At 36.7% G+C, this 12641-nt stretch overlaps 1 protein-coding gene across 1 annotated transcript; it reads right to left on the bottom strand.

Annotated features, from left to right (window-relative positions):
• Positions 1 to 2691: 2691 nt before the first annotated feature.
• On the bottom strand, positions 2692 to 12522 carry LOC120193119 (mitochondrial import inner membrane translocase subunit TIM14-1-like). Its single transcript, XM_039195721.1, has 3 exons — positions 12361 to 12522; positions 6833 to 7011; positions 2692 to 3203 (listed from the first exon to the last, which is right to left on the bottom strand). Exons 1-3 carry the CDS (start codon positions 12361 to 12363, stop codon positions 3047 to 3049), a joined length of 339 nt encoding a protein of 112 aa, XP_039051652.1. The 5' UTR covers positions 12364 to 12522; the 3' UTR covers positions 2692 to 3046.
• Between the last annotated feature and the right edge of the window lie 119 nt (positions 12523 to 12641).

The raw sequence follows: 12641 nt of genomic DNA, 5'->3' as shown, positions 1-12641 counted from the left end.
TTTTGATAGAAAATCGCATGACATATAATTTCCCAACTCGCTACTTGGGGTGGTAGTACGTGATCGTTTGGATTGGGAATTTACAAGAGTGTTAAAAAGATTCAAATTTATGTTACTTGGACGTCTACTAGATGATTCCGCATTCATTCTCATTTGATCGTGTATTACACTACTTGATCCGTATTTAGTTAAATAAATTGCAAACGTGTCTCGAAAACATTTGTTAAAATAATTTATTTGGTTTTGGACAAAGTTGGGTTCATCATCGGTTAGATTAAAAGCAAACGCAATTTGTTCAATTAGTGTTTCAACCCCACCAACATTTAACGTTGGGTTTAAAGCGGCGGCACAAGTAAAATGGGGGGAATCTCCTTAAAATATTTTAAAAGTTTTTCCTTCATTGCAAAGCCAATTTCTTGAAAAACTTCGGTTTCAAATTCAAAGTCATTTAGTCGGGTAGCCAACAAAAATATTTGATTAAGAACCAACGGGCTAGTAGGGTAATAAACACCGGATAAAAAAGTTGTTGCATTTTTAAAAACCTCAAGCAAATCGGTTATTTTGGCTATAGTTTCCCAACTCGAATCCGGATAAATGTTTGGGACATGACCCCTCTCGAAAAGCCGATCGTGAAATGTTTGCAATGTTTCCCTTTGCCTTAAGGCAGTATGCATCATCATCCAAGTTGAGTTCCAACGAGTTGGACAATCCAAATTAGGACCCAAAGCTTTTTTATTAACGGACTTACAAAATCGTTTATAATCATTTAGTCTTTTGTTGTTGTTACAAAGAACCGATTTTATCATTGTTTTGAATTCTAATCTAATCGGCTCAATAACCTCCAAACCGGCTTGCACGGATAAATTAATTATGTGTGCAACGCAACGGGTATGAAAAAACACACCGTCTAAAATCGGTGAAAGTAATATTTTCAATCTTGGAACCGCGTTTGTATTATTCGATGCATTATAAAGGATATAGAAAAAACTTTATTTTCTAATTTATAAAGACAAATTACCCTTTTTAAAAGTGTAAATAAATTAGCACCGGTATGCGGCTCACCGAATAATTCAAACGCGATTGTTCTTTTCATCATTTGCCAATTATCTTGATCTAACCAATGTGACGTAACGGCTAAAAAAGAATTTCCGGTATTATGAGGGGAACTCCAAACGTCACATGTAAGCGACACACCATAACGGTGTTCTTGGAATCCTAAAATCATTTTTTCCCTCGCCGTACGCCACATTTTTATAGCATCTCTTCTAAGGGTAGTACGACTTACTTGAGTATAACGTGGTTGCATTAGTTGTTGAATTGTTGTCGTGAAATCTTCATCATCAAAGTGGTCGAACGGCAATGCTTTTGTAATCACGAACTTTGTAAACGCTTCTCGTAATTTTTCGTTGTCGTAAACAAAAACACCACCTTGCGGTGTAAGATTCGATTGACTAGGATCCGATCTTGAGCGAAGTGCCTTGCATGATTTTGTCAAATGGTTCTTCAACGTTGTGTTTCCTTCCGATGCAAGAAACTTTAGACAAAGTTTACAACGCGCCCTCCTCGAGCCATTTGACATCTCACATAAATCGTAGTGATCCCAAATGTCTTTGTTTCGAGTGTGTTCGATCACTCTCACGACTTCAAGGTTTCCCCCGACGGAAGATTCAGTCGTGTTACTCATGATGAACAAAAAATTACAAAAGTAAGATTTGAGAGATGTTTAAGTGTTGTGTAATAAGATTTGAGGAATTTGTAATCAACCAAATACATCCCCAACCTATTTATATATGTTTAGGGTAGTAAAATGGTAATTTTTTTAAAGAAACAAACGGTCAAAAACGGTCACAAAACCTCCCCAACGGCTATATTAACGGCTAGTTTTTTAAACCCAGACCGGGTTTTTTTCCGGATAAAAACCGGTTTTTTAACCGGTTTTTTTCAAACCGGTTTTTTATCCGGTAAAAAAACCGGTCTAGGTTTTTTTCTCCAAACCGGTTAAAATAACCGGTTTAAAAAAATCCGATCCGGTTAAAAAAAACCGATTTTTCCCAAAACCGGTTTCGGATATTTTTTTCTCAAAATCGGATATTCGGATTTTTTGTGCACCCCTACTCGAGACCTTAACGAGTTCAATCAAGTAAGGTCCAACTCAACTCGATAAGTTTACGATCAATTCATTAATTTTTATTATAAATTTTAGTAGTTACCTTAAAACATAATTCCATTTAAAAAAAGAAAATCTAAATAATAATTACTAATTTACTAAGATCTATATAGATAATAAGAAAGACGCTAAATTAATAATTAAGTATTACTATTAATTTACTAATCTATTAAATTTCTAATAAATAATAAGAAAATATTATATTATTAATTATTGATTTATTACACCAAAAAATCAAACCCAAATTCCCCTACCTAAAAATTTTGGTTAGCTTAAAGAGCAACGAGTAAGTCTAACAACAGGTTTTTCCAACGAGCACTAATTCAGCAAAATTTTAACGAATAACGAATCAAGTTGAACAACGGATTTTTTTAATAAGTACAAGTCGAGCACTATCCAACTTGCGGTCGTCTTGCTAGATGAGCACCCCTAGTCAAAATTTATTACTTTAAACAAAATATGTTATAGGAAAATATCACAAACGCAACATTTATTACAGATGACCGTTGAATTATTGCGGTCTATGATAGTTTCGTTCCCATAGAAGAATCTTGAAACACCGACGGACTCAAATTCCATTCCACTAAAGCTCAAGAAAAATCTTGAAAAATTGTTGCAGATTAACCATACAATATCTTGACAACAATTTCCTTACAAACTAAATTCAGCTAGGCATCAACGGAAACTCCCTACAATGGATCAGCTAGTGGACTAGGAATTTAAAACAGGAGCTATAATCTAGATCTATGATTTCGGGGGGGAAATAGTGGAGCTAAAGCATTGGCAAGGTTAAACTGTCTATAAAGAAGATAGTTTTGAAGGCCAATGAAAAGGGTCTTACTTCTTGCAGATTGTTGAAATTCAAAAGCCATTTAGGATTTAGAATGCAGATCCACTGCCCTTTGTCTTCCCAAGCATCACATCTTTAGCTTCGTTGATTTTCGAGGCGAGGTAATGGCTACCACCTCTATCGGGATGGTTCGCAACCATTACTTTCCTATGTGCTTCCTTGACCTTGTCCAGAATAGCATTCTCCCTGTCAAATCATTCAGGATGTGTAAATAAATATTCATCAGAATGTGTAAATAAACATTCATATTTAGTTTAATGGTGTACAAAAGAAACAAGCTGATGTATAATTTTGAACCCAGCAACATAGTTCAGATCTTTGAATAGTAAGACCAGGAGAAAGAAAATCTGTAGAAACCTAAGATTTTTACATCTTAGTATGTCTTATTTTGCCCATATCCAAGTCCTGCTCCTGCTCAAGTATCGTGTATACTCGAAAAGTTATATAGCTTCGAGTCTTCATTTTTCTTAAAGTATTAGTGCCCGAATTACAAAAGGCCGAGTCCAAGTCTACTCTAAAATCTAATATATGGTCCATAGATTCTGTATCTACATTAAAAGGACTCTTCGTTTTTTTCAATTGCTAATGTCCCCTATAAAATCAGACATGATGTATATGAGATACAATTCTTCCAAATATATGTAAAAGAAATCAAAATTGGAAGTAGGTGTGCCAGACATACCCATATCAGACTCACTCCCATGGAACATAGTTCTAAATCACCTTTTATCTTACCATTTACCAAGGCGATGCAAATGGTACAGTGGATTCGGGTCTAATTTTGTTTTTCTGAAGTTCAAACATTTACTTGGGAAATATTCAAATGAGGAACTCCCATCACCCAAAAGTTGAGGTTTCCCTTGAAATATGGGAAGTAATTCACATTAAAGGTTTAACTTTCCACAAACTTAACAGATATTCATGGGGATGATATTCATAAATGTGCCTTTTCATGTATGCTAAAGAATCTGAAATTAGTATTAGCTCAGATAGATATTACCAATATACCACAGATTCATAATTTATGATTTTCATATGCATGCACACGAGTGAGAGAAGCTCCACCTTCTCTCTAAAAATTTAGGCGTTTTTCAAAAATTTCTTTCTTTATCCCCTTCGAATCCTTTAGATGGCGAGTCAGTTGAGAAGATCTGGTGGGAAGAATTGCGTTACAATTATTATTTTCAATATTCCATATTGTCTTCATTATCAAGATCTTAGGTTATTGTTCGATAAATATGGCGAGGTGGTCGATTCTTTCATCCCTAGGTTTTGTTTGATTTTCTAGAGTGGAGGACGTGAGGAGGGCTATCATCTGTGCCGATAGATCTTGGATTCAAGATAAAAAGGTTAGAGTTTTCATGGCGAGATTTCAACCTCGTGATGTTTTCTGGAGGAAAAAGTTTTCTAGTTCAAATTCAGCTGTGGTCAAGAGTAGTGAGGCGGATGTCAAAGAGGTGTTCAGTATTGGTCTAGTTGACGAGGATAAGCTAATTACTCTTAGAGATAGTTTGGTTGGTTGGTGCAGAAAATTTATGAAAATGAAAGAGCTAGCTGCTATTATGCACAAGGAAGGCATATTAAGCTCGAAAATTATGAGGTTAAGTGGTTTAGCTATTTTGATCATATTTGAAGATGAAGAGAGTAGGGACTATACTCTAAAAAATCAGATTGGAGCGTTGAATAAATGCTTTGACAAAGTGGATTTGTGGTCGGAAAACTTTCAATGTAGCAGCCGGCGGGCATGGTTATCGTGTAGAGGGATCCCACCGTTTGTGTGGTGCCATTCAACTTCAGAAACATTGCAGAAAAATGGGGAGCTCTTATCTCCATTGACGTAGGAGCCTTTAATCCTGGCTCGTTTGATAGGGCCTGTTTTCAGATCATTACGAACCGCAAAGATCGAGTGGAAGAATACTGTGTTTTGAAAGTCGGGGAACAGTCTTTTACAGTATTTGTTTCTGAGTTTGAACCTTGCTTTAGCCCAAATTCCGTCTGGGTTGATTCGTCTGTGTTGGAAACGTCAGTTACTTCCCCGTTGCCCACGGAGGGGGAGCTTATTGGTGTTTCGCTAGTTAAGCCTTCCGAGTTGGTAGTAGATGCTGGAACATTTTCTCGAGTTAATCTTGATTCCAATAATATTAAGGAAGCTCAGCTAGAAACTCGAGCGTGTTTTGAAGGCATGCATACTGGTGGTGGAACGTGTGGTTCAGGTGCCGAGGAAGTAGGAAATGGTCCTTGTTCCGATGAGGTATGGGTTGTGGAAGTTGTCCCCGACAGTCCGTTATGGGACAACTGCGTTTGGGTCTGATTGCCAGATGAACGGCACTTTTAATTCTTTGGAGGTAGCTAGGGGGCGCAAGTGGGGTCTAATGTGCATGGGCATATGCTACCGTTTTGTGATAACCCGACATTGTAATGGAGCATCTACGCTTGGTTCAGTTGGCCAGAAGAGTGTTGATCTTAATATTTTGGAGGAAGCTAGTGGGTTACACGTGAGCTCAGGTTTGGATGTGTGTGATGCTAGAGTTGATAGTGCAAATACGAAAGATGTGCAGCACATGTTTCTTGATGTTAGTGGTAGGCGTTTGGCTCCAATTAGAAATGTTGGTTCACGGCAGACCAAGGTATTATTAAATAGTAATAGGTTCTTGGAGATTCCAATTAGAAATGTTGGTTCACGGCAGACCAAGGTATTATTAAATAGTAATAGGTTCTTGGAGATCCCGATTGTTAGTTCGGTTAGTGGGACAGCTGTGCAGGATTATGACTGTCAAACTGGTGGCACTTTGCATGCCTTGGAGAGTGTTAGTAGGGCGCACGTTGGGTCTAAGGATGTAAGTAAAGATAATGTGCAGCTGCCAGTTGTGTCGTCCTCGACCATGCCTACTGATGGATTTAAGGTATTGGTGGTACACGAGGAAGTGCTTGCTGGTCAGGGGATGGGCTATCGAAATCCGAGAAAGTTGATGGGCGTCAGAAACAAATAGCTTTGGAGGAGAGAAATGCTATATATAGTTCTCTCCGAAATTTTTAAGAAAAATTCTTGGCCCACCAAAGGAAGCCTTGTTAAAGTCAAAGCAAGAATTCTTAGGGGAAGGTGCATTGAGAGGAAGTTTTTTCTGATCTTGAAGGCTCTAAAGTTGGAGGTTTGGATGGTCTATGTCGACAAGTCGTGCTAGAAGAGGCAGTAAGGCGGAAGAAGATTCTTGTACTCTTCGTGTAGAAGTACAGGGCTTTTTGTTTTTGATTTTGGATTTTATGGTTTGGTTTAGCTGTGATATTCGGCTTCTGCTTTAGTTGTTTTGTTTATGTGTTGGTTTTCGGGCTTAGTTTAGGTGTTAAGTCTGGTCAGTCATTTTTGTGACTGTTGTTATAGCTTAGATGGATTTCGCTGTGTTAGTGTTGCTGTATAGGGTTTTCTCCGGTTGTTTTGGGTTGTTTGTTTATGTTGGGGGAGGCGATTCTAGTTGTATCTTATGTTTCTTACGGTTAATGAAATCTTAAGGCACTTTTTTCCTCCTTCCGCTGATTAAGGAGCTTTCTACAAGCTCCTTTAATCAAGAAGGAGGTTTTTAACGAGGCCTTCAATTCCTATAAAAAAAATAATTTATGATTTTCCTTACTTTACGATAAATGTTGAATAATCCGAAATCCCCAATATTCTTGGGGATGAAGTTCATAAATGAGTCATTCATGTATTCTCAAGAATCCAAAATCATAATATTAGCTCTCATATAGATATTACCAATGTATAATAGATCCATAAAATATGATTGCCTTACTTTATGATACATGTGTGGAACAAAGCTTACCGAACACCGAGTATCAATGCAGCTTCTCTTCTCGTCATTGTAGGTTGAAAACCACCATCGTAAAATTTTCGTATCCTAGGTTTCGGTGGTTTCGCCTTAAATGCTTGCCAAACATGGATTCCATATCTACTAGCAAGAGCTGCTGCAGCAACCGCAAGCCCAGCAAAAAATGGTGTAGCCTGAGAAAGAGATAGAGATAGACATAGAGATGTTGTAACATAAGAAATCTTTAATTGGTTTGAACAAAAAAAAAAAAGAAATAATTAATCCTCAATTACAGCTAAATTTTAGTTCAACATGTTGTAACTTAGCATAAGTTCTTGAAAATCGCTTTGAATTCTACTAAGTTCTAAGCTATGCTTTCCATACTCTTCATTTGCTCTAAAATATGCACGTCAAACGCAGACCCATATCTGATGCTCACCCTTCAAGTTTAGGTAACATAGGTTTTCAATGCCAACAAGCTATTAAGCCCTCCTAAAGTCACCTTTTTACTAATTCATGAAGGCTCACACACAGCAATGGTAGAACTGACAAACAAGCGAAAAACAAAATGTTGCTTTGACTCTTTGTTTTTTTATTAAGTATCTGTGTCCAATGCATATTTAGACATGAGTATGGAGATATGATCCTCCTAATATATGAAAAACTTGAAAATATATACTCACGTAAAACTCATTCTCATATCAAACACTCACACTGAACCTTCCCCTCGAAGGGTCCGTTGAACGTTTTTATCCCCTTGGAAGAAATATATTGGATTAAAACGTCTATGACTGGTATTTGTAAGTATAATCATGGAGTGCAGTTCGTTCAAGAGGCCATATATAATGATGGGATTAATGCCAAGGTGGTCAGATGGGGTTTTGCTAAGAATGCTTATATAATTACGTTCCCGTCGAAGAAGGATCGGAAGGTAGCTCTGGAGAAGAAAACTGAAGTTCTAAATTCCTGGTTTGATAGGTTATCTCTTGTTAATCAGGAGGGGGGTTCCATTACCCTTTTGCTCTGTTTCGCTAATTGGTGTGCCTCTCAATTGCTGGAGTGAAGGTTTTTTCTCCAGTTTAGCGAATAGATGGGGGTCGCTGGTGAAGATACAAGAAGAAACGTTGAAGAAAGCTGACTGCCCAGATGTTGTTGAGCGTTGCGAGCCCATTTGATGTGCCAAGTTCAATCTCGATCATAACTAATGGGAGACCGTATTTGATAAAGATAAAGGTGGAAGCAGCAGATAATTTTTCCCAGAAAGCGTGGATAAGGAGGAAGAAGATGGGTCAGATGATGGATGGGAAAGTTTCCAGAGTAATGAGATAGATGGGGAGAGGTTGATGGAAGGTCAACAACCAAAAACGGTCTCTAAGGGAAGGGTGTAGACATGGATTCAGGAAAATCTGACAAGTGGCAGCCTTGAGAATAATTGTGTTGTTGATGTAGTTGGTGGATCGAGGGGAAACAGTTTGGAAGCCTTGAAGAGCGATGAGCTGGTCTTTTCTGGGGTCCACACGAATAAGGCTGTGGTGTAAGATGGGAATGTGAGCAAGAACAAGGTAGGAATTGAGGACAGTAGCGTTGATGGGCTAAATAATAACAGACAAAAGACTGGGCCTTCTCGGTTTATTTCAATTAAAGAAAACAGTACTACTATGAAGGGGCCGAGAAGGGAGTTAAGTCTAAGAATACTTTCTCAAAGTGATTGTGGTGCTGATAAAGGAGAAGCGAACTGCTTGAGAGAAAACAGTGGTAATAAGGGAAATGAGGAAAGAAACTCTCGGTCGAGCTCTCAAAATGGATTTCTTACATCGGATTGTGGTCGTCCATCGGGAAGAAGCGTTTCTGTCAGCAGGAAGGAAACCATTTTTTCAAAAGGGTGAATTGCGGGTCAAGGAATAGGAGCAGAACAGTAGTCAGAGATAGGGGGAATTCTGGTGAACTAACTAAGCAAGATGAGGCGGTGGAAGAAGCAATAGCGGCTTAGGAGACTAGTAAATTGCTGGGAGAAACTTTTAAAGGAGGGAATAAGGCCTTCGTTGAAAAAGTTGCTCTTATCGCAAAAGAGAAGGTGATTTTGGGGGTAAATTAATTGTTCCAGATTGTGTGAAGGGTTTTGTTGTTAATCGGAATGGTTAAGTTATCAATTATCTCGTGGAATATTTGGGGCTTGGGTCAAAAGGAAAAAATCTAGAGCGGTGAGAGGGTTAGTTGACGGAAGAAGACCTTTGCTGTTTATTCAAGAGTCGAAACTGGAGTCTGCAAAACCGTCGTTGTTGAGGGATGATGGTGCTATGGATAGTTTTTGGAAGGGTGGCATAGGTGGTTTTCTTAGGGATGCGAAGGGTGTCATACTGGATTCGTTTTCTGAGAAAGTTGGATCGGATCCTCCAATTCTGCCAGAACTGTTGGCTATTAAGAGGGGTTTGCATCTAATTTTGGATTCAGAGTGGGCATCAAAGGGAAGGCTAATTTTAGAATCTGATTGTTTAGTTGCTTTAGACTGGATTAATAATCCAACTTCTTGCATTCCTTTGTTTAAAACAGTGGTGACATTGCAAATATTGTGTTAAACAAGGGTGTGGTCATTAGGCATATTAAGAGAGGTGCAAATTATAATGCAGATGAGTTTTCCAAATTGGGAATTGGTTAGGTTAGACAAGGGGGTAAAATGTAGGGATTGGTTAGGAGTTATGTACTGGGTTGTTTTCTTGATCAGTGGTAGATGATGTATGGTTGTACTTGGTCTTATGTATTTTTGTTGTATCTGGTTTTTAGTAATAATATTTATGGCACTCTTTTCCTTCCTCCTATGTCCGCTGAGCTACCCTTATAGCATGGCGGTTAGGAAGAGGGTTTTTAACGAGGCCATCTTTTCTATAAAAAAAAATCACTCCTACTTCCAAATTCCAAAATCACCAGAAGATTATCATATGACATACTTATTACAATGCTATAAACAAAGGGGCTTTTGCCTGAACATAGAGGACTCCATCCGCGTAGGGTTCGTGAAAATGTTCTGAATTAAGGATAAAACAACTGAATTTTTCGCCACCTATGGTATTTGACTTGATTGAGAGTGTTGGAAACATGTATTGTTTCAAGATGAATATACTCAACTATTCCATTTTTCTCATATATTTCACAAATCCCATCTTTTGAACACATATCCAGATAATCAGGATATATGTCAAGCATATTTTAAGAAAAGTAAAGTCAAAGAAACAAAGTTTAAAAAAAAACTAGGTATTTCTCATGCTAAAAATTTAAAAAAGAAGGGTTCATAGTACTATCTTTAGAACACCAAAACAACTTAAAACTTTGAGTTTCACCGAAAAAGGAATAATAAAGAAGAAGAAGACGAAGAAGCATAATAACCATCTTTTCCATCTGAGCTAATTCTTTCTTTCTTTTGCATGACTTATGCTAAAAAGCGATTCTACCAACAAAAACCACAAGAGAAAAAAAGGAAAATAAATACGAAAATTGAAATGAAATCAAAAAAGGAATACTATCAGATTTAGAAATCAATCAGGGGACCCAACTATATAAATGCATTCAATCAGGTGATGTGGCTGTTAAAAAATTGCAACCCTAGCCAAAAATGGTGTTTTTTTTATAAAAAGGAAGGCCTCCTTAAAACCCCCCCTTAATAACCGTCAAGCAACAAAGACTCAACAGACATTGGAAGGAGGAAAAGAGTGCCCTAGAAATTTTATTGCATAAGAACCAAGTATAATAAGATCAGACTACCACCCAAGAACGATGGCAGCCCACTCAACACAATGCAAAACAGCAGTACCTACATGAATATGTTTATACACTACAACAAAACTAACTCATATGTCGATCAACCAATTACAAACAAAAATCATTCCCTAATGTTCCCGAAGTACCAATAATAGAAAAACAACAACCCAATTAATTCCCCATCATTTAACCAATCCCTTGTTTGGCAAGTTGATCAACCAAAAATGGTGTAGCCAGACAAAAATCAAGAAATTCATTAATTAAAGGATAGATAGCGTTATGGATATAGAATTGTTGTAACACAAGAAGTCTTTAATTGGTTTAAACAAGAAAAGAAACAATTAATCCTCAATTACAGCTAAATATTAGTTCAACATGTTATCACTTAGCATAAGCAGTTCTTGAAAGTCGCTTTGAATTCTACATTTCTACTAAGTTTTAAGCTATGTTTTCCATACTCTTCATTTTCTGTAAAATATGCACGTCAAACACAGACCCGCATATGATGCTCACCCTTCAGTTCAGGTAACATAGGTTTTCAATGCCAACAAGTTATTAACCACTCCATAAGTCACCTTTTTACTAATTCTTGAAGGCTCACAAACAGATATGGTAGAACTAACTAACAAAATAAAAGAAAAGTTGTCTCTTCTCTTCTTCTTCTTTTTTTTTCTTTTTCCTATTAAGTATCTGTGTCCGATGCATATTTAGACACCGAGTATGGTGATATGCTCATCCTAATACTTGAAAAACTATAAAACATATACCTTGTCAAACACATTCTCATATCGAACACTCACACATGAATCCGAGCAACATTTAATAAACCTAGGGTCATAACATAAACAAGAAACCTAAGTTCCAAAGCATGAAATTGAAATATTGATAACTAAAGTAAAATCTCTCTCATGTACTTCAAAACATAAGCTAAGACTGAACCTTCTTTTCGCTCTCTCTCTACCATGAAAATCACTTCTAATGCCAAATTCCAACATCACCAGAAGTTTATCAAATGATATACTTATTACAACGCTATAAACAAGGGGCTTTTGACTGAACGTAGCGGATTCAAACCTCATCGGATTCATGAAAATGTTTTGGATTAGGGATAAAACAAATGATTATTTCGCAACCTATGGTATTCGACTTGCTGGTGAGTGTTGAAAACATGTATTGTTGTTTCAACACCAATATGCTCAATTATTCCATTTTTTTCATATATTTCACACATCCCATCTTTTGTACACATATCCAGATAATCACGATATATGCCAAGCGTATTTTAAGAAAAGTAAAGTCCGAGAAACAAAGTTAAAAAAATTAGGTATTTCTCCTTATGCTAAAGATTTACAAAAAAAAGGGGGGGTCCATAGTACTATCTTTAAAACACCAGAACAACTTAAGACTTTAGAATTTCACCCAAAAAGGAATAATAAAAAAAGAAGCATAATATGATAATAACCGTCTTTTCCATGTGAGCTAATTCTTTCTTTCTTTTGAATAAATTAAGCTAAAACATTTCTACCAACAAGAAAGATAAATAGCAATCTTTTCTTTTGAAAAAAAATATATATTCATGTAACATAGCTAAATAGAATTCCTAAAAAAGCAGTGAAACTTCAGAACTTGCATACTCCAAATTCAGGATTTCATTAGATTCGTAAAATACGAGTAAAGAAAGATCAAATAAAAAAATATAAAAAATGGAAAACAGATATAAACCACAGGAAAATAAATACGAAAACTGAAATGAAATCAGAAAAGGAATACTATCAGATTTAGAACTTTACCATTTCTGATATGGGATTTCGGATTCAACCTCAATAATTAAAAGACTCCAAATTTCATTAAATAAACAGAAAAAAAATGCTGAAACTGCTTTGGCTAACGAAGCATCCAGTGAAACGAAGCATCCAGCGAAGTTTGAGTTTTGTTTTGGTGATTTTGTTTTAGAAGTGTTTCACACCTGCTATTGTATTTTTAGCCCTAAAAATTTAAAACAATCGTTTAAATTTTTTTAAGGGTAAACTACTTATTTCATCACCAACTTTCTCTTCACACCTGTTTTGAT

Source organism: Hibiscus syriacus, unplaced genomic scaffold, assembly GCF_006381635.1.
Source record: "Hibiscus syriacus cultivar Baekdansim isolate YM2019G1 unplaced genomic scaffold, ASM638163v2 tig00116989_pilon, whole genome shotgun sequence".
In the NCBI taxonomy this organism is placed as follows: Eukaryota; Viridiplantae; Streptophyta; class Magnoliopsida; order Malvales; family Malvaceae; genus Hibiscus; species Hibiscus syriacus.
The sequence above is the reverse complement of the archived record's forward strand: the minus strand, read 5'-3'. Positions and strand labels throughout refer to the sequence as shown.

What these genes read in the sequence shown, in the direction of transcription:
- LOC120193119 (XM_039195721.1), bottom strand. An exon ending in GCATTGATACTCGGTGTTCG is followed by an intron (nt 3,204 to 6,832) that starts GTAAGCTTTGTT and finishes ATGATTTGACAG; the next exon opens with GGAGAATGCTATTCTGGACA.